This window comes from Xenopus laevis, chromosome 3L (genome assembly GCF_017654675.1).
Source record: "Xenopus laevis strain J_2021 chromosome 3L, Xenopus_laevis_v10.1, whole genome shotgun sequence".
NCBI lineage: Eukaryota > Metazoa > Chordata > Amphibia > Anura > Pipidae > Xenopus > Xenopus laevis.
The window spans coordinates 92,408,349-92,431,456 of record NC_054375.1 but is presented as its reverse complement, the minus strand read 5'-3'; the positions used below and the strand labels follow the sequence as shown (position 1 = coordinate 92,431,456).

The window sequence follows — 23,108 nt, the reverse complement described above, 5'->3', positions numbered from 1 at the left end:
AGGTATAGGATCCGTTATCTGGAAAACTGTTCTCTAGAAAGTTCTGAATTACAGAAAGTTGGTCTCCCATAGACTTTATTATAATCAAATAATTTTTTTTTCCTTGAAGTAATGATACAGTACCTTGTACTTGATCACAATAAAGATATAATAAATCCTTATTGGATCCAAAACTATCTTATTGAGTTTAAATAATGTTTTAAATTACTTTTCAGTATTGATCATATTTCACCACCAACATGCAGCTGGTCCCAAGCATTCCACAGATTAGCTCCACACCTTTATAAAATGAAATATTTACCAAATTACTTTAAAGGAGAACTATACCACCCGAATAATGTAGGTCTCTATAAAAAGATATTATATAAAACAGCTCATATGTAAAACCCTGCTTCATGTAAATAAACCATTTTCATAATAATATACTTTTCTAGTAGTATGTGCCATTGGGTAATCATAAATAGAAAATTGCCATTTTAAAAAATAGCCGCATCATGGGTTCGTAGGATTCACAGTGAACACAAGCAAACCATACATGTTAGGTCACATGAGCCAATTAACAGACAGAGTTGTGTCTTTTGCTTCCACACTTCTTCCTGTTACAGTTAGAGTTGAAGTATTTCTGGTCAGGTGATCTCTGAGGCAGCACACAGACCATCACGAAATGGTGGTTCAAGGCAAGAAATGTAGAAGGACAAAACTTACTTAAATATATAGACCAGTTTGGTAATATGCCACTTACGGTAATATGATATAAACTATCTGTTGCTTAAATATTAATTTTGGGGGTAAAGTCTTCCTTTAAATGGCAGTGCTTATTATGTAAAAATGTTCTCCCCACCAGAGGTGCAGCCTACATAGCATTTGTGAGGGTTTTTGTTTTTTAAATCATTTTTGCATTTTCTTTACAATAGGTGCATATTATGAGAGTAAAAAAATTAATCAGACCAATGTATACATAACATAGTGCAAACAAACCACAAAATACACTAGAACTCTTTTATAATTCCAAAATTCTAATCTATTATGTTAGTTGAGCAAAATAAACTTTCCTTACACTGATTTAATGTGTTTCCTTCATTCTTTTGGAATTCACAATCACAGCAAGCAGGCAGATGCCATTTTGTTTGCAGCAGAAAGAAGGATCTGATGCACATGCCTAGCCACAGGCTACACCAGTATAAGCATTTTGAGGGATGGGGTAATGTGAAGAGAGCAACACCATGTAAGAATTAAAAAAGGAAACTATATATAATTGCTATGGCTGCGGTGTATTGGTGAGGATATATGATTGACAGCTGAGATTCTAAAATGCATTTATAACAGGTATAGATGTTATAAGGAAAAAAACAACCTTTAAAGGACAAGGAAAGTCTAAAATAGAATAAAGCTAGAAAGGCTGTATTTTGTATACTAAACATAAGCATGAACTTACTGCACCACAAAGCCTAATCAAACAAATGATTTATGCTTTCAAAGTTGGCCACAGGGGGCTGTCATCTTGTAACTTTGTTAAACATCTTTGCCTGACCCTGACCCTGCACATGCTCTGTGTGGTCTGGGCTGCTTAGGGATCGTCATAAACAAAGCTGCTTGAGTTCTGCATGGCTGGGAAGTAAGGCGGGGGCTCCCCCTGCTGTTCATAAGTATGATTGTTTCCCTGCTCAGCAGTTAGGGACCATCTGACAATTCCTATCCACAGCAGTAAATGAAGGGAGAATTATTTCACTGCATACAGTCAGGTTTCTTATAAAAACGGTACACATTTTTTATTTAAAGTATATTGGAGATAGGTTTCTTTTTCATTAAAGAAAGTAAAAATGGGATTTTACTTTTTTGCCTTTCCTTGTCCTTTAAAGGAGAAACAACCCCTTATTAAAAAAACCCTACCCCACATAGACTCCCCTCCCTCCTCACCCCCTGCCTAGCTGCTACCCCAGGCAAATGCCCCTAACTTACCCCTCGGTGCAGATTCAGGGTTCGGAGTTCACGGCAGCCATCTTCCGGGTCTTCGTGTCTTCTTCTGGCGATTTGGCAATTTCCGTCCATTTCAGCGCATGCACAGTTCCATGCAAACCAGGAAATTTCTCCAACTGCACATGCGCCGCTCCACTGATCTCATTCTCAGATTACCGAAGACCCGGAAGATGGCTGCCTTGAACTCCGATCCCTAAATCTGCGCCAAGGGGTAAGTAAAAAGTTAGGGGCAGCTAGGCTGGAGGGGGGAGGAGGGAGAGGGTCTATGTGGGGTGCGGGTAGGGCTTTTTTTAATAAGGGGTTTGTTTCTCATTTAACAGCAGTAAAAATATAACAATGGGTCTTGCTGTAAATGTTACTTGGTGGTGAGGTGGGTTGCAAATCAAAACAAATATTTCCATGGATGTAGAGAAAGTGATTAGAACATTTCCAGAATGTAAATAAACTCTCCCTGTACTTTTCTAAATGACTAATTACATATTTTAAACACAAATGCATTTTTATCTGATATTTTCCATTTAAAGTAATAAAACCTCCTTAAAGCATTAATAATGCTGAAGAATCATAAGGAACACTGATATAGAAACAAACTACTTTAGAATCAGACCCCCAAACAGCAGTAGGGTCAGCATCAGAGAACATGTAACTACCCCCTTCGTGTTAATGTGATGTTAAAGAGACACTAAACCCAACTATAAAGGTGTCCCACTGCGCCCCCTAGTTCTCTGTAGAAGTTGAGAAAAAAAGTAATTACCCATGGACACCAAGTCAGCAATGAGAATTCAACTCACCAAAAATTAAATTACTGATGCAAGAGAATCGACTAGTGTGAATGCTGATTTCCAGCACTATGTCACTTGTTTTGCTTGTATCAGACATACAGAGATTATTGTGCCATTTTGGGGCCGTTGTATTCCACACTGGAATAAAACATGGGGATAAAGGACAAACTTGTTTAGTGCTGAGAAACTGTGCTTAATGTTCCCAACTCCAAATGCAGGAATAAAAACATGGAGCCATATTTAGACAGATCAACTGGAATTCTCATTGGAGGATTATTCTGCATGGGCCCTGGAGAGCTGGGGAAAAGTTTTTTTTGTGCAATACTGCTTTAAGACTACAGCTCTCAGCGTCCCTTTAAATTGATAATATCTTAAAGTATGCTGGAAATTGTAGTCCAGCAACTGATGACACACCTGTATTCCTGCATCTATATCCATGCCATTGAAAGCTTTGCTGTATTTGACTTAATGTGTCAATTTTTAAAATCCTTGTATTTTAACACTTCCCATTTGTCTGAAATGGTTATCTTTTTTTTTTCCCATAGAAACATGATTCCAAAATCGTCATTCACTATTCTAGACGACCATATTAGTCACTACCCCCAACTGGAGGATCCCACTGGTTTCCTAAATGCCTATTTGAACTTCATTAATTCATTCTGAAAGAGGCAAATGCATTTATATTCTGTGATTCTGCCCAGGCTCATATGGAATTTCACCAGATGTCTTTTGCAACTGAGTTTTGGCAATGTGATGATAAATCAGTTTAATTACAGCTCATTGCTCAATTGATTCTATTGTGACTGATACTTAATTCTACATGTGACAAAATGTACTCTCAGGGACTGCTGTTCTATATCCCATCAAGAGGCCTTTATTTGTATTTATATTACATATCCATGGTCTTATTATAATATGCTTCCTTAGTGGCTAACTCCACTAGCCATTTTATGAGCAGTCTGCTGTGTTACCAGAAGCATTTGGGTGCTTAACAGTTTTTATAGAGCAACATGGAATCTCTCATACATCTTATCTTAGGTAATGACCTGGAACTCTGCAAATGCAAAGAAGTATTGTCCATTAAGCTGATATGGATGCAGTTATGCAATGCAAATAATCTCTTCTGCACTGGACTCTTGGACTGTGTGCATACAGACCTACAGCAATACTGAATAAAAAGAATATATGCAGTGAAAAAGGGCTGTCGGCACTTCTCAACACCAGTATCTACATTATAAACATGAAAATGGTCTGGCAGCACTTCTGAACTCCAATTTCTACTTTATGAATGGATGCTTAACTACTTGTCCATTGCCAGTGATTATTTTTATAAAAACAATCACAATTTCACATGGGTTTTAAAAAAAGACAACATGAACAGGGCTCCTACAGTGTTCTAAAATGCATACGGTCAAACCTTACTATGTAAAAATTTGTGTTTTCCTGAGAAATAGTTGTCACATTCTTCTACATCTCATTGTTTACTTGGTACGGATATGCAATTTAGCTTTCCCCACGTCCACAATAGAAAAATGATACAATTATTCAATTGTAGTTATATGATGTGTGATTATGTAAATGACATATATAGATTAATCTAAATAACATGTATCCAGCAATGTGATTTCCCAATGGTGATCCACCTGTCCTACTCAAAAAATAATCTTCCTGTTTACATCGTTCGTTTACAATACTTTTATATCCGACACATTTTCAAGATTGTTATTAGTGTAAAATGAACATTGACTTTCTAATGGCAGATGTTGATCTAATGTTTGTGAAATAAACTGAAAAGATTTTATAACTACATCTGTACATCAGCAATTCTTAAAACTGTTCCAGAAAATCAGCCAGATCCTGGAGATGTTCTGGACTCCTGTACAGAACGGAGCAGATGTGTTTTGCTTCAGAGCAATGGAGTGCAAAATGTAGTGCTGATATCCTGATTAATTGCTGAGACCACAATCAACCAGGGAGAAAGGATTTTTTTTCTTTGCTTACATTTAGGGACATAGGCACCATGGAGATGAAGATTCTCAAAGCAAGAGAATAGAGTAATTCCTCCTGCCAAGAGCTTCAATTTCAGAAAAAAAAAAAAATATATATGTAACCTTTTCACTTATGATACTATGTACTTTATTCTCCTGTGAGGTCATTTCTCTATAATAACAGTAATAGCCTAGTGACAGCTTTATCTAAGTTTTTATTTACCATATCTGCTTTCCTGTGGGTAAATCATTTACATACACTTTGCTAGTATTTGCTGACATTGCTTTTTAATTGCAGCTGATGACTGCAGACCTCACCTCCATGGAGTGTGAAGGTGTTTGGTCCCTATGGTGCCTGTGTCTCCCCCTTTCTAGGCAACAGAAACACATTTTTACAATTTCTTTTATAAACATTAATATACTTTTTTGGGAAAACAAATCATGCCATATTCTGTCTCAAAATGTTTTATTGTCAAAACAGGTTTATAGAGGAGACTAACACTGCATAGAAATGTTTAAATTAGAAACAATGTCGCTGCAGGAATGATATTGGCCTCGATTTTCAAAAGGCTGGTATTAAATGAATGGCAAAACAAAAAAAAGGGCTCAATATTCTTTAAAATATAAAGTTAAATTACTCTGTTTATCTTGCTTTCAAATGATCTTGCTATCCATGATGCCACATTTTCCAGAGCCACGTAGTAGTACAACAGTGATGCCAACAGCAATACCCCCACTAGCAGGGACCACAAAAACCTCTTGGGAGAGCCACATCTTGTCTGGCAGGACCGATAATCTTACACTCAATCTGCGGATCACAGGATTATCTAACTAGCCCCCTGACTGGCCATACATGGACAGATGGTTGGGCAATATGGCTAAAATCAGCAAAACACCCAACTAGCAGCAAGTTAGCAAACCATTGGAATATGTTTTGCTCTCACTTTGCCTTGATTTCATTTGATACCCTGAATTGTATGCTGGTTAACACACAGAAGTGCAAAATGCCTTTTAACCTCATGCAAAAAACACAAGATAACTGTCAAAAATAGTTTGTGCTGTCCGAATGAATAACAACTGGGCCACTTACCTGACAAGTAAAGCACGTGCGAGTTCTTATTTTCTGGCACCTTGTCAGACCTCTCACATGGCTGCATTCCCAGGAATTTGATAATGTTGTTAACAGCCTCTGCATTAAACACAGGAACAGGAGTTGACATTCTAAGTTTACTATGGTCACTAGCCCAATGTATATCAATAGATAATGTTTTATATATCTTGGAAATACTAACCCTGGCACAAAGTTGAAACCTGTTACTACATCACCAAAAGATCATTCTAAACACTAATTATACATTTCCTACAAATGATCAAGTGCCTGGCTAGAAATTTCACACCAAGACATTTTCTTTTCATTGCTGAAGTGTGTTATGCCCTTTATTTATTTTTATCAAATAAAATCCTTAAGGTTAATCACAGACAGGTAATCCTTCACTTTCATAAGCCAAGAAGGCAAATGTAGATCACTGGAACAATATATTGACTGCCGCTAAAAATTACCAGGATGCTGAAATTACAAGGAAATGTATTGAGTGATGCTCCATTCTTCTGTGCCATGCCCCATAAATGGCTAGTTTTAACAACTGAGCTATTGCTTGTGCCGGTGAGAAGTAAATTTATGCTGCTACTATGATTCTATGAAGGGGATAGGAGTCACAAAATAACCTCTTTGTATATCAGTGTTGATGGAGCAAAAATGCATATTGCAGCTCAATGTTTTAGAATGCAGTTGGAGGCAGCCTAGAATTCCATTCCATTCTCTGCAAGTACAAAATACAATAAAAGCAGTAGGCACAATAAAAAACAAGTTGGTATATCAGAAATCATAAGTAAGTATAAATCTCCATCACAGTCACAGTGGTACCACTATAAAGCTTTTTTTTTTTTTTTTGCATATGCTGCTTTAATAGAATTACATGTGTAGTAGAAAGCACTACATTTGCCCATGTGCAGTAACCCGTAGAAACTAATAAGGTGTTTGCTTTTAAACAGGTGACCAGTAAATGCCACCTATTTATTGGTCACTCTTGGTTAAAGGGAGAACTAAACCCTAAAAATGAATAGGACTAAAAATGCCATATTTTATATAGTGAACTTATTGCACTAGCCTAAAGTTTCAGCTTGTCAATAGCAGCAATGATCCAGGACTTCAAACTTGTCACAGGGGGTCACCACCTTGGAAAGTGTCTGTGACACTCACATGCTCAGTGGGCTCTGAGCAGCTGTTGAGAAGATAAGCTTAGGGGTTTTCCCAAATTATCAAGCAGAAAATGAGGTTGGCCTGTAATATAAACTGATGCTACAGGGCTGATTATTAAATTCTGATGTTAGTTACACTGGTTTCTGAGCTGCCATGTAGTAATTACCTGTATCTGTATTAATTACTAATCAGCCTTATATTGTGACATTTATATTCTATGTGTACTGTATATTTTGAGTCAGTCTCTAAGCTCAGTAAGTGACAGCAGCACAGAGCATGTGCAGTGAATCAGCAGAAAAGAAGATGAGGAGCTACTGGGGCATCTTTGGAGACACAGATCTTTACTGCTAAAGGGCTGTGGTTACCTTAGGCACAAGCACAAAGCATAATAACAACATTTCTAGCCTACTTCTTTAGTAAGACTTTAGTTCTCCTTTAAGACATATTATCATTACAAGTCTCTGTATTAAAAAAAAACCGTACCTTCAAGGGTCTTTGTTGTATTAAGGGCAAATGTTTCTTCTTTCTCGTATGTATCACCCATTTCTTCCCATGCTACCCCGAAATTTGGCTTCAGCACTTTCTGTATATGGTCTGACAGAGTCACGTCTTGGTCTTCAAGCTGATATGGAATTAAATGACATTACTTATTCTACACCACTAAGAATACTGTATGGCACAAAGTAACAAAATAGAAATTATTGTGGCATTGTGTAAGCAAAAGTTTTTAAAACTGCATACAACTAAAATATCAATAACATTTACAGGGGTGTTTTTTTTTACTAATTTGTATTTAGATTTTGGCAGCAGGAAACTTGTAGGACAAAAAAACTGAGAATCATAAGCTCATCTCATATGCTCAGAAACTTGCCATAAGAAACTGGCAGAGAAGCTGTCTTAAATATCTTTCAGGACAAAAGGAGGGATCAAGCAGGAGAGATACCATTTTTCAGTAAATCCAAAATGCATCAGTGCCCCATTTAGAAAAAAAAAACAGGACAGTAATATAGATTCAAATACATAACACGTATTCATCACTGTAACCTTCATCATCAGGAACACCAGTCTGGGGGTCACAGTCTCTGACCACAAACTTCATTGTGTAACTAAATGTACAGGACATTGAAGAAATGCAACACTATTTTATCCAGTAATGTACACACTCATTTGCTTATTATATACAATTCCCAGTTTATTACAGGTTGCACAAAGAAAAAACCTCTCAGAGCTACAATATATGTAAAACAGCAATTGTTCCCCAGAGAAAAAAAAATGCATTCTTGAGTGAGTAAATGTCTTTGGTTAATTTCACTATTGATGGTGAAAAAAATAAATAAAATATATATATATATATATATATATATATATATATATATATATATATATATAAATGTATAAAAAATACAGGTATGGGACCTGTTATCCAGAATGTTCAGGACCTGGGGCTTTCTGGATAACAGATCTTTCCATAATTTGGATCTTCATACCTAAGTCTGCTAGAAAATCATGTAATTAAATAAACCCCATGGGCTGCTTGTGCTTTCAATGACGATATCTTAGTTGGGATCAAATACAAGGTGTTGTTTTGTTCTTACAGAGAAAACGGAAATCGGTTTTTTAAATTTGGATTATTTAGATAAAATGGAGTTTATGGGAGGCAGCTATTCTGTAATCCAGAACTTTCTGGATAACGGGTCCATACCTGTGTGTGTGTATGTATGTATATATATATAAATATATATATATATATATAGATTTACTGTATATATAGATATATATATAGAACATAAAGCAGGGACTTGATGCAAAAACAAAAAATCTTTTCGATCCCCCACAGGGATCTTCGTCAGGAGAAAAACAGCTCCTGACGAATATCCCTGTGGGGGATTGAAACGTTGAGTCCAATAAAGATTTTTTGTTTTTGCATCAAGTCCCTGTGAGTGCCGCATCCTGCTTTATGTTCTACATATCCTTTATGTTGGCACCCGGGCAAAAAACCTAGTCAACGGTGTGCACCTTGGATTTGGGAATATATTTATAGTGGATAAAGTACCCCTATTGTAAAATATAAGGATATTATAAGTCACAGAGGAGTTCCATGACAATTTAAAAGCAAGAGGCTGAAGGCCAAGGTTACTTCTAATATCCTTATATATATATAATATATATATAATATATATACTTAAAGAATGCCGGCACTCTCGAAAAAAACGTGCTCGGATCGCTATGTTCATTAGCTGTGGCCGCACTTCTACGTAGTTTACGCATGCGCATGCGCACTCGCGTGTCATTGCCTTCTGCGCATGCGCAAGCGGCGGGGGCGAAGTATTAGCCGGGTTGCCTAGGGCGCCCGGCCGAGTAGGACCGGCACTGCTAGTACTTAACCTTTCTTATCCCTGATGCGGTCTATTTTCCAAGTGTGTGTTTTCCTCAACCCTAGGGTGTGTTCCCTCTTAAATACCTTTAGTCTTGAGCATCACTGTAACATTCCCCTCTCATGTGCTACTCCAAATCCTATACATGTGTCTTACCCACTGCTGTCCAGCATGGAACTTTCTGAACCATAGCCTTGACACTACTGCCATCTTATGGTGATGCTGCGCACTTAAACAATCATTTAACATTTTCAATCATTCAAACATTTACTGTACACATATTTACACACAAACCAAATCACCTACTTACAAACGCTCCTTTTTATATGTTTGTTTGTAAGATTGTTCTTTGAGTGCCTGCTCTACTACAATACGGTTTGGTTCCTCCTATATACTTTATATACTATTTAGCCTCTTACTGAATTATTCAACACTAGACATTAAGCCCGTTAAATTAACAGGCGCTAGAACATATGTAGTCAAACATTTATAAAAACAGATGGACACAGGGACTGGACGAATTCGCCAGAGACGGTCCGTGGGGCACATGCGCAGTAGCGCAATCCCACGGACACAGGGACTGGACGCAGAGACACTTCAACTTTATTTTATAGGATGACAAATGTCTGTAATCTCTTACTGAATTATTCAACATGACAAATGTCTGTAATTTCTTTGAAACATGGTGAGAAAAAAACTGGCTGCTTTGTGTTTTAATTGGTTAAGTAAAGAACTGACCTACCTGGAACACAATATGATTTGGAAATACATGCTTGATACATCTTACAAAATATTCAGTCTCTGCCTCAGTAAGCTGCACAGGTTCAGAAGACTTAAACAAGGGTCCTAGGTTCTAAAATTCCGGAATGACAGCCAATTGTTCTGAAAAAGATGGGTAATTGCGTTTGTATTTAGAATGGTGAGTGAAGAATTCTGGAGCAGTGCTCCCTTTCCAGATATCCTTAATGATCTGATATTTGCAGTAAAGTACCTATTTCCAGTTTTATAATTTAAGTTACCCTAGGCTTTAGGAAGGAATGCTAGAAACATATTTATACTTTGTGCCGCCATGTTACTGATGCCAATATATGTATAATAAATATAGGGGGATTGTCCTGGGGGGGGGGGGGGTGCGCACACATTACCAGGAAAATGAAAGCTTTCGAACGGATGATTTAGAAAAATATTCTTAAAAACTAGGGTGCACCCAGATAACAGCACGATTCCAGAACATTTCAAACATGTTCCAGATTATTACAATTGTGTAACACTGAATAGGATCTCAAAAGACATCACATGCATTTCTGGTACAACATCTCCAAACACCCCTATTGAATCTCACCTTGGAAGATGTCTTGTCAGACAGGTAGTGCTTTCTCAGGCTGTTTCGTAGCCATAGGAGCGAGATCTGATAATTAAAATAATGATGGTTCAAAAAATACATAAAAAAATCAGTTATTCTGCCACATCTGTTAAATCACTAAATTTAACCTAGGGGTGATGCTTCTCAAAGCAAATATTGGTCTATTAAATCCTAAGCAGCTCTATTTCATTGTTCATGGTTCTTCTAAGTAAACAAAGCTTCCCAGGATTATAGAAAATCAAAATAAAAAAAGTGTATTTTTACTGATCAACTGGATGATGACAGGGACCTGTAAAGGTTGATATACAGTATCAGCATAGCTGTGCCAGAAATGAATGTTGCAAGAATTGGAGGGCCACATTGTATTGTTCTGTTTAAAATGTAGGAAGTAAAGAGGAGCTGCAGCTCATCTGCTTATGTGCCAAGCACCTGTCATTGTGTTACATTGGCAGATTAAATTTTCAGTTTGGACAAATCATCTGTTGACTGATTCCTGAGCTAGAATTTTGGGCAGTTGAAATCAGCCAAACTCTCCAACCAAATCTGAGCAATTATGGACAACTTAAGCACTGTATTGTCATTTAAACAAAGCTTTTAGCATGACTGCAGACATTATGTGCCAAAATTTATGGTTTTCTATACCAGTTTTCTGTTCCAAAAAGGGGACTGTGACGAGAGGAACAGTCTTCAAGTCAAAGGGTTTCTCTGAAGGATTTTAATGTATACTGGTGTAAGGCTTTCTCCATCCCAAAGACAGAAACTGTAAGACCTGTAAGAAATGTATGGCACATTGTACATGCCAGAAACGTAAGAACTGGATGTGGATACAATGTGTAATTTAGAAAGAAAAATTAAAATATAAGCATAATACTGAAGCAAAAAAAAAAGTTTATATAATCAGTTAAAAATTCTCTACCATTTATGAAGTAAGCAAGTTAATATTTGCTATCCCCTCTGAGCATACTGTCTCTCTACATGCAGCAGTGTCAGGTGCAGGGCCATATTTACCATATAGGCACCTGAGGGCCCTTGTCTAGTGCGGCAGCTTTAAGGGTCAGCCCTTGGGTGCCTATAAGGTAAATAAACTGATACCTGTACATTGCCCTGATACATTTTCTACCAATGTTGTCTTTAACCTGTTGTCTCCTGCCTAAAGATGAATTAAAGGTTGAAAAGTTGGGGATAATGAAAAGTAATATGATTATTTCACAAACAGGGCAGACTTTTTAAATGATTGTAATTATAAAGTTCCTTAGTTCCATCAGATGCAGTTCATGTCCAATTTTCAAGTTCATAATGGTCCCCCCTTTAAATGTTTTTAATAGTTAAATCAGATTCACTAGTGAAGACTGGCCACAAAGCACTGTAAACTAGAATATCATGAAGCTTTTGATAGGTTGGGGAAAAAGCATGTGTAATAAGATCACAAAATGAAGTGAATAACCTATAACACACTGCACATGTGTTGCCGCTATAAAAATGCCAGAATATAAATAATATACAAAAATGATTACAAATGCAACATAAATTCTGAAAATGCAAATGATATCTTTCTTTACTTTGCTACTGACCATTGAAAATGTAGGCAGCATTAAGTGATAGCTGGTGTGGGTTTAACACATTGAAATAAAATGTTGCTCTGTCTCGCACCTCATCATCACTGTCCATCATGCACCTGTTTGGTAGGCAGACTGATACAATGATAGTATTTCGCAAAATGTGCTTAAATGTGAAATAAAGATCCTGGCTAGCTGTGTGTTATGGGACATTTCAGTGAACACAAGCTTATAATATTGTCTATAGAATACAGAGTTTAGGCATATTCCTAGAGGGACCTATGGCTATTAAAAAACAGAGAGAGCAATAATCACATCATGAGTATTATTTTTTCCTTTTTATATTTCAAAACCCACAGAAAAACTAGTAATTGATGTTTAAAAATGCATGCCTAGCCCTTTCCACAATAGCTCTTCATTAAGAACTCCTCTGCCACCCTAAAATAGGCTAATATCAATGTGCACAGATCTTTGTACATGTTCCCTGTCCTCTGTTAGCTTGACTTTCAGATTAAACTCCGCGGCCATCAATTTAACTGAAGTCAAGCTAGCAGAGGACAGTGAGCATGGAATGTTGTGCACAGTGAATGCTGCCTTTTTGCCCTATTATAGGCAGGCAGAGAACTGTACATGAAGGTACCGGTACATATTAATAAACCATTGCAACAATGTACTTGGTGCATACACAGTGATTGTTGGAAGGAGCTAGGGAATCAATTTTTTAAATAACAGAATAGAGTATGGATATAGCCATCCAGATCCAGTGTTATCCTTAGTGTCACAGCCTGCTCATTGGTTCACTGGATATCTTTCCTTGACATGTTCTAAGCATGGAGTATATTTGATAACAGCCCACTACAAGTTGTCTTATAGTATAAATAATTTCACAATGCTAGCCTATAAAATGTGCCAACATGCGTTACCTTTGAAGAAGTACCAAAACACTTGGTAGAAGAGATTCATTCTGAGCACCGAATTTAGCCAAAGCACTAACCGCAGCTACAAGGAAAGAAAGAAAATAAAACCAAGAATCTTTTATTAGCAAAGATACTTAAGCCGGGTCTATTGATCAAAATTTGAATTTTAGAGGTTTTTTTTCAATTCAAACTCGAATGTTTGATTATTTATTAACAAATTTGAATGCTAAATGCGTCAAATTTGTATTCTTCCCATCATTCAATGGGTATACAAGCTCTCAAAAACATTTGAAAAACTTGAATGGAAAAAAAAAGAAAATCACTAAATTATGGACAACTCCCATTGACTTCTACAGAAATCCACAAGTTTTAAGATGCCAATGTTTTACAACTGAATTCAAACATTTAAGTTTTGTATTGTTGTAAAAATGTAAATTTGAGCGTTGATAAATCACCCCCTAAGAGCCAGCATGCACCATATTAATGTAAAGTATGGAGGAGACAAAACTTAGGGGCAGATTTATTAAAGGTCGAGGTGAAGTTTCGAAGTGAAAAACTTCGAATTTCGAGCTATTTTTTTGAGTACTTCGACTAGGGAATAGTCGTACTTCGATTCAAAGTTGAAAAAACATCAAAATTCGAAGGTCGAATTTTTTTGAAGTACTGTCTCTTTAAAACTTCGAACATTCGCCACCTAAAAGCTGCCGAAGTGCTGTTTTAGCCTATGGGGGACCTCCTAGAACCTGTATGGAGGCAATTGGGGGAGTTTGGGAGATCGAAGGTCGAAGTTAAAAAACTTTGAATCAAAGCAGTGCTACTTTGAATCGTACAATTCGAAGTAGGTCAAATTCGGGCCACTTAGACCCCGAAAATCTTCAACCTCCATTCTGTTGGTTTATTTGAATTCGAAGTTCGAAGTTTTTTTAACTTCGACCTTTGATAAATCTGCACCTAAATGTTGTGGCACCCTGGGCACAAAATCTTTTAATCTTGAGCAAAAGCTGAACATGAAAACAAGTGCCTCAGTCTTCAAAAGATTAAAGGAGGGGCTGGCAACCTTCAGCAATCCAGATGTTGAAGATTAAAATTCCCTCCAACCCCACCTCAAATAAAGTAGGGGAAGAACTTTGAGAGTTACAACTTTGCAACATCTCGATAAATAGTTTTAGTTTACTATATCTACTATTTAATTATATTTACTACAGGTATGGGATCAGTTATCTGGAAACCCGTTATCCAGATAGCACTGAATTATGGAAAGGCAACCTCCCATAGACTTCATTTTATCCAAAGAATCCAATTTTTTAAAAATTATTCTCTTTTTCTCTGTAATAATAAAACAGTACTTTGTACTTGATCCAAACTAAAATATAATTAATCCTCATTGGGGAAAAACAGCCTATTGGGTTTATTTAATATTTACATGATTTTCTAGTAGACTTAAGGTATGAAGATCCAAATTACAGAAAGATCCATTATCCAGAAAGGCCCAGGTGTCGAGCATTCTGGATAACAGTTTCCATAACTGTATATCAATAATTGAAGGGGCTCATTTGTGAAAAATGGGCAAATTTGCACTAGGACAGCCAATAATGTTGGTTCTTCTACTTGCAGAATGTGATGGCAGCAGTACTGTGCAGTACTGTGACACAGAGAGAGAGGGGTAGTGAAATGGAGGGGGAGAGAGATTGAGTATTTATTCTTACCTGCTCTGACATATTCATTCTCTAACACCACCCTATTGAAGATGAAACAAATGTACTTGGAGGGTGTGGGTGTTTTTGGCCCTTCCTTTCCCAAAAGATGCAGAATCTTGGTAGCCAGAACTGTGTGCTCACAGTCCTCAATAAATTCACAGAGGTGAGCAAGGCCAGATTCCTTGCTGTCTTGGTTCTCTTCTATAATGCTAATAATGCAGTCCACAATGGCACGTTTGTATTCAAAACCTCCCTGCATATAAGAGTGTATAGTTCAGCATACATAAGACTGCATTCTGAGCTAGGTGCAAGTGGAAATCATTCAGGCAGAGCAACCAGAGTAGAGGTAAGCACAAAAAACAGAAGTAGAACATATTCAGGGGAATGTAATAAAAGTCGCAAAGAGAAAAACAATTCGCACCAATAAGACTAAAAATACACATCTCGCTATGTAATATTGTTCCTTAAACTGTTACTGCATTGCGAATTTTAATTGCGCATTGCGAATTTTAATTGAGCATTGCGAATTTTAATTGCGCACTCATAAGAAGTGCTTGAAGGTGTTGTAATCTTTTGGAGCAAACATAACGCCTTTTTCAGTAAGAAGTTTTATTACATTGACTGCGCATTGGCGCAAACTATAAAATTCGCAAACGGTCTTTCACTGTCGGAAGTGGTCGCTAAACAGTTTCCGGGCTCGCAAAAGCTATATTAAATTCGCACAAAGCAAAATTTGTTCGCGCAAAGGCATAACTTTTCGCATTGCGAATAGTTTTTCCATTAGCGACTTTTATTACATTCCCCCGATTGTGTCCTCATAGTAATTCCCTTTAATGCAATATCTGCAGGTGAAGGCTGTTTGGATGGCACAGAAATCTATTTCCATTAATATTCAAGTGATGAAAATACTTTCAAAATTGCTTTGCATTACCTACAGTTAACCAGAAAATTAATTTTCTTTAATCCATTTATTGATTCTTAAATAAGAGAACTAATATGGTTAGTTCTATTGGCAATATGACGTACTGGCAAGAAAATCTATGGCTGGCAACTAACACCCCAAATCATGTACAGATAAACAAGAAAAAATAATTTGTGCCAATTTATGCCTTTTGCTGCAAGATGCGAACACTAATGAGTCATTTGTGAATGACACTAAAAAACTATTTTTAAAATATGAATGTACATTATGGGGCAAATTCATCAAGGGTTGAATATCGAGGGTTAATAAACCCTCGATATTCGACTGGGAATGAAAATCCTTCGACTTCGAATATCGAAGTCGAAGGATTTTGTACTGCGATCGTATGATCGAAGGAATAATCGTTCAATTCTTCAATTAAATCCTTCGAATCGAACGATTCGAAGGATTTCAATCCAACGATCGAAGGATCATCCTTCGACCAAAAAAACGTAGCCAAGCCTATGGGGACCTTCCCCATAGGCTAACATTGGGTTCGGTAGCTTTTAGGTGGCGAACTAGGGGGTCGAAGTTTTTTCTTAAAGAGACAGTACTTCGACTATCGAATGGTCGAATAGTCGAACAATTTTTAGTTCGAATCTTTCGATTCGAAGTCAAAGTCATAGCCGAAGGTCGAAGTAGCCCATTCGATGGTCGAAGTAGCCAAAAAAACACTTCGAAATGCGAAGTTTTTTTACTTCGAATCCTTCACTCGAAGTTAATGAATTGGCCCCTAAAAGTTACCTGTAGGTAATGTTGATCGTTTTTTGCTGCTTTGTTTGTTTTCGTAAGTTATTGTTAGTTGATGTTTCTAAACTTGACTGTTTTGCCAACCTGACTGTCCTGGTTTCTAATACTAATGGACTCTTGCTGCACAAATATGGCAGCCCCTCATACAGGAACATGGGGCATCAGACAGGTAATGTAAAAGCTTTGTGCAAATACTTTATGGCAAAGTTATAAGTAGCTTTCAAAGCCAATATTATGATAGATGTAAAAAAGAGTGTAATTTCTGGTGTCAGTATCTCTTTAATCAGGCCCATTACTGTGCCTGGTTTGCCCATGTACATGCAGATGGAGAGTAACAATTCAGACAATTGTCCCAACATGGAACAGCACTGGGACACATTCAGATGAATTGGCACATATGCTTTGATAAATATTAACAATTCAATTCAGTAACATTTCCCTGACAGTCAGAAAAGTACTGTTAAATTGCAGGAAAAAAATGCCATGAATCCTTCTTGATTCCCCATTTGAATCCACAATAAAATGTAAAAAAAAAAAAAAAAACCAGTAGAGGACAACGCATGCTGGGTGTAGCAGAAAGAGGATCCCATTTTTAGTTTCTAAACCGGTCAGAGAGGATCAAACATTCAAAACAGATCCCACATTGTATACAGTGTCAAATCCTTTTAGAAATATAATTGACTGGGCTGAAAATCCAGGTCAGCAAATGATGGCATTCAATTATCAGTTTGCCAGGCCTCCAGTGATTTAGCTAAGTGATGCTCTGATCTGTGCATTTATCACTGATTGTCCATTGATATCACTGAATTTGCCACACAGGGGCAATATACATAGTAGGGGCCAGAGTTCGTTGTTTTAGTTTTTTTGCACGATTCAAGAAAACAATGAATATACTAGAGAACAACATCTTTATTTGGATATTTATTTTCCCAGTTCAATAAAACATTCAGGATTTTTACCCTCATTGAAAATGAATGGAACAGTGTGATTCTCGCTGGTGTGCAACTTTTGTTTTCTGAGAAATATTTTGTTATGTTCTTTTAAAGATGAACTATGGAGAAAATGAAAATTTAATATATTCTTCATCATACTAAAATAAGAAATGTTATAAATAGATATTCTGACCTGTTTCTGAAATTATTAAGTTACTCTTCTCCTTTCAGCTTTGTTTCTCTTCATTCTCTCTTCATGCAGGAGTTGGGAGTCTGATTTTGAATAATATTTAAGTCTAATACAGCCTTTGAGGAGTTGGGGGGCTTGTTTTGCCTAGAAGATGCATTAGAGCTCATTCTTTAAAAAACCCTGAAATCTTGTTGCCCTACATGCAGGGTTTGTGCCAGTCAGTTATTTTGTTTCATATTGTTTGTGCTGGAAATGTCAATGACAATTTGATACCCAACTCCTGCATGAAGTATGAAGAAAAACAGATGCTGAGAGAGGGATAGTGAAAATAAACTTGATTATTTCAGAAATGATGCAGAATTTTTAATTTATCATATTTAGAAAGTTTCTTATATCAGTATGCTGAAGGTTATATAAAAATTTTATTTTCGCAATATTTACCCTTTAAGTAATGTAGTGTCTGAGAAAATTCACACAAAATTGTAAACAGTTTTTTTCTTTTTTTGGCGCTTGCGTTTCTTTTCTCAACCTTGAAAATAAATAAATATGCCTCCAACACCTTATGTTGGGACAGAGAATTCCAATATCAGTCATTAGAAATGAAAAGAAGGGATGTTGCAAATATACAATAATTAAATCACATAATGTATGTAATATGTTTGTAATGCATATTAACATTTCTGAATCACTATAACATACATACCATCAATTTGTTAGCATCAATGTGACAGATCAGGGAAATGGCATATGGGGACTTCAGGTACTTCAAGCAGTATTTCTTTAAGTAACCCAAAAAGGCTTTGGGAAACTGCCCTTCCCCTTAGGCTTTGAAATAGAAGTTCCAGCACATCAGGTGATAGTTGTCAGCTCAAAAGCACACAATATGCCATTACGCTAAAAGTCACATTTATAAAGACTGGGCAAATTTGCCTATGGGCATTAACTGTCTTTTTTTCTGCCAGCTGCAGATTAAACAATGAAAGCAAATATTTGATTGCCATGGGTTACTGCCCATATGCAAATGTGTCTATTGTTTATAAATGTATATGCAGATATAAACAGACAACATTCATTCTAGGTTAACCTTACTTAGGCTTCTATAAATACTGATTATAAGGAAGATTAAAAAAAATCCTGACTAGGTGTTTTTTTTATTTAGACTCAAGTTGAGAAAATAAATTCCATACTCATCCAAAAGCAAATGGACTACAATGAAAAAAAATTAAGATTAAAAAACATGTGTAGCTCCAAGACAGATTCGCAAACTACAAGTATATACTTACATCGTCCCTGAGCATGTTGGAAAGGAATGTCATCATTACGCTGTGCTTGCGTGGGTACTTCTGACATAAGGCACTGATTGCTTGTACAACTACCACCTGCAAGTATATAGTATAATCATTAAAGGGATACTATCATGGGAAAAAACATTTTATTCAAAATTAATCAGTTAATAGTGCTGCTCCAGCAGAATTCTGCACTGAAATCCATTTCTAAACAGATTTTTTTATATTCAATTTTGAAATCTGACATGGGGCTAGACATATTGTCAATTTCCCAGCTGCCCCAAGTCATGGATTTCAGTGCAGAATTCTGCTGGAGCAGCACTATTAACGGATTCATTTTGAAAAAATGTTTTTTCCCCATGACAGTATCCCTTTAAGTTTAAGTTTATTGTTGGTACAACATTCCAAAATCTAACAAATATAAAGTGCTGTTTCTGCAGAACTTGCTCAGCTATAAAAGACAGTATTCCGAGCAGTTATGCACAGAAGGTGTTGTTATAATTTTAACACTCTATACTAGGACAGATTTAAAACTTTTAAAATTTTTCTGGAGACTTCAAATTTTGTCAATTTAAAAAATGGCCATATTTTCTAAATGAATACAATTACTATATGCATAAATATTTTTAATTACTTTTTTTGAGGTATTTTATGGTCAAAATGTCAGTGTTCAAAACAGCCTTACTTTAAACTCATCTGAGATCTCAGAGACAAAGGTGGAGATTTGTTTCATGAGACGATCAACGCTGCTTTCGCTGCCAGTTTTCAGCAGAGTTGTGATGGCTAATGTGGCAATGCTGCGGTTGGAATCTGTGATCAAATTTTCTAGGTCCAAGTTACATGCAGTAACTGCAGATGGATGTTTCATTAGTAATTTAAATGCCAAATGGCTCTATGACGCTAAAATAACGGAGTTTACTTATAACAATGAAAAAAAAACAGAAGCATGCCAAGAAATGAACGTAAGTAAGCCCATTAAAAAATGTACCTTGTTAAGTGTTCTTACTGCCGCATACCTCAGGGCAGGTTTGGGTGAACTACAGAAGAGCTGCAGGACTGAAAAGAAAAGTCATCATTATACAAATTGATTTCACTTAATAAACCTTCAAATGTATATCAATATTACGAATAGATTTTTCTTCTGTAATATCTAAACTGCATATTTTTACTGCTATTTGATCTTTAGGGAAGTCTTCAGCCTGCTGATAATACAATATCTAGTAGAATGAAGTCTAAAGCAACTGGACTTTATTAATTTTCTTCAAAACTCAGAAAGTCCAGTTGCTTTAGACTTAATTTTACTACATACTGTATATCATGACCTGGATAAATGAAACTCTTCATAGATATACTGCTGATGATACAATATTTCTTGCCTGTAATTTGAAAAGCACTATTCACATTTTTCCAATAAACACTGTGTGATGAAAAGTCAATTATCAATGGATTTCACTGCAACACAGCAGCTCTTTTACCTGATACAGCAGGGGCCAGCTCTCTTGCTGTGCAGTTAGGAAGGTGGATAATGGCTGAGGCAGCTTCATAAATTACAATTTCGTGTTTGTTTTGAAGACAGCTCTCAATAATCGAACAGAGGGCTGCTATGCCTGCCGAAATGAAAAACAAACTAAACTAAAAATACAGTGCACACAAGAAGAGCTAAAGCAACTTTTAGGCAAAGCTTTAAAAAAGAGTTAGAGACCAAGCAGCAGCAGTTGCAGACTATTCTTTTTGTTTTTTACCAATGGAAATATTCATGCATGCATTCTACTAAAGTGTTTCCAGCACCAGGCTTCACCAAGCTCGGCACCTCAACTCTGTGTGCAAAAGCATGGGAGTCAGTCTGACCTTTTCCTGGTCTGGCACTATATTAAAATCCCCCAATGATAAGGTTAGACTTTGCCCAAACTATGAGACTGTGTATAATATTTAAAACATTTATAAACAAATAGGCTGTACCATCTATTTGGGCTTTCAGGTTTAAAAATATCTAACTTATTGACCAAAGATCGATTTCCCAGGCTTACAGTTACGAGTTTTCTGCACCTGGTTTGCCACACATCTTAAACAGGTGGAATATTTTGAATGATAGGTGTGAAGACCCAATTCCTCTGTAGAGCCAATACCATCTGGCCAAGTAAATGAGTCTCTTGAAGCAATATGATGTCTGCACCCGATCCATAATTACATAGCGCTCAAGGGTAGAACTCCACAGGCAATTTTACCTGCGATACCTTCTGTTCTAACGCAATGAGACTAATCGCGGGCATCACGTTGGATGCGCCGAATCTAATGTAAGTAATAAAAATGTCGCACGTAGAAGCTGATTGCATCCGACACGACTGTCGGATGCGACCGCTGCATGTTGCATCTTAATTCGACAGTCGTGTCAGATGCAATCCGATTCTATGTGCGACATCTGTATTACTTACATTAGATTCGGCGCATCCGACGTGACGCCTGTGAGTTGTCTCATCGTGTTCGAACAAAAGGTATCGCAGGTAAAATTGTCTGTGGAGTTTACCCCTAATTCTAGGATTAAAGCCTCTGGCATCCCATGAGAGTACTGAAAAATTCTGAGATGCTGCTTGGGGGTCGCTGTCCCATTGATCTAACGAACCATAAATACTGTAGGAATGATGCATTTTAAGTAGCCTAAAAATAACCCAAAACAGCAACCTTTTATTATTTATATTGAAATCTATTGACAAGTACTTGTGCCAGTGCATGTTGGTGGCAATAGTTGCCTGACAAAGAGTACAGACATATTTACAGGCAATTACTGCGTGGCACTGACATGAGCATCAAGTGATTTCATGGTTAGCCTTCGGCAGAGGATGTTTTGGGTTCTTTGGGGCCACATTTCTGGGCAGAAAATTGCAGAATTGAAATAGCCTGTAACTCACCTGGGTGCCATTGCTCAAAATGTAACAAATATGCAGTTCAAAAAAATCAAAAACTGTTTTGAGAAATAATGGAAAGATCATCTTATTTGCAAAACTGGAAAAATATTTAAAACAAGTCACATACAAGCAAAAGTTTTAACATAAGAATTCTCAGAAAGTTAGCTTACCCTTCTTCTAGCAGCCGGCTAGCTATGCGGATTAGCATGCAGTAAGAAAATGGGGATTTCACACCAGATTTAGTCAATTTGTTTAGCATCTTGGAGACCGCTAGGCGATCATTCTTCCTTAGGTTGTAGAGGAGTCCCAGGGCATGATACTGTGTAAGCCAGTAGAAAGCCATTTAGCCATATTTCAGCATTAGAGATACTGTTTAGTAAAGATCTATGCTCCCCATATTTCCTTAGTAACTACTGCTTTAACTTGAGGCTCATAACATCTAGTTCCCTGGAACCTCGGAACAGTTTCTGAGAACACTGTAATTAGTTTGCAGATATGTAGTAAAATGCAAAATGAGATCTCTGGTGTCTTTATCTACTCCAGCCTCCAATAAACTTTATCAAAATCAATAGTATACATAATGATGTTGTCATATCACGCCATAACATATACAGCTGTGTGTCATATCATTGGTGTAAAAATCAAATAAAGAAAGAAATGGCTGTTATATTCACAGTTCAACAGTGTTTATTTACAGCCCATCCAAGAGTCCAAGTTAAAGATGAGCTCGTTTGCAATATTCCCGACTTTGTTAGTAATAAAAAATACAAGTGACTGAAACAAGTCATGTTTAGTCAGTAAACCTAATTGTACCATAATGTTATCACTAGATGCTGCTTCTTGAGCCTTATTAATCCAGCGTTTTACTACATCATAGCTGATTTTTGTCAAATGCTGGAATTAAAAATAAACAAATAACCATCAACAATTTTCAGCCTGTACAAATTGTCTATAATTTCACTGCTCTAGCCTGTAAACATATTATTCTTATTTGCCAAAAGATATAGCAGCTAGCAAAGATCTTTGCTTTACATACCAAGGAAGATACCAGTGCAGAGCTGGAAACACTGGAAACTTTATCCACGATGGCTTGTTTCATATATCGCTCTATCTCTTGAAGCATTGTGGTCTATGACAAATGTAAACAGATCTGATTTTTATTCACTTGCAT

General features: G+C 36.7%; 1 protein-coding gene and 1 pseudogene across 3 annotated transcripts in view; one reads left to right on the top strand and one right to left on the bottom strand.

Moving 5' to 3' along the window:
* The window catches only part of mest.L (mesoderm specific transcript L homeolog), a 20,317-nt gene extending 15,751 nt beyond the window's left edge, over positions 1 to 4,566 (top strand). For 2 of the 3 annotated variants that reach the window (XM_041584786.1, XM_041584787.1), the window contains exon 13: positions 3,305 to 4,566. In XM_041584786.1, the coding sequence (XP_041440720.1) occupies positions 3,305 to 3,422 (118 nt within the window). In that variant the 3' untranslated portion in view covers positions 3,423 to 4,566. 3 annotated transcript variants of the gene reach the window in all.
* Positions 3,794 to 23,108, bottom strand: LOC108710279 (annotated as a pseudogene).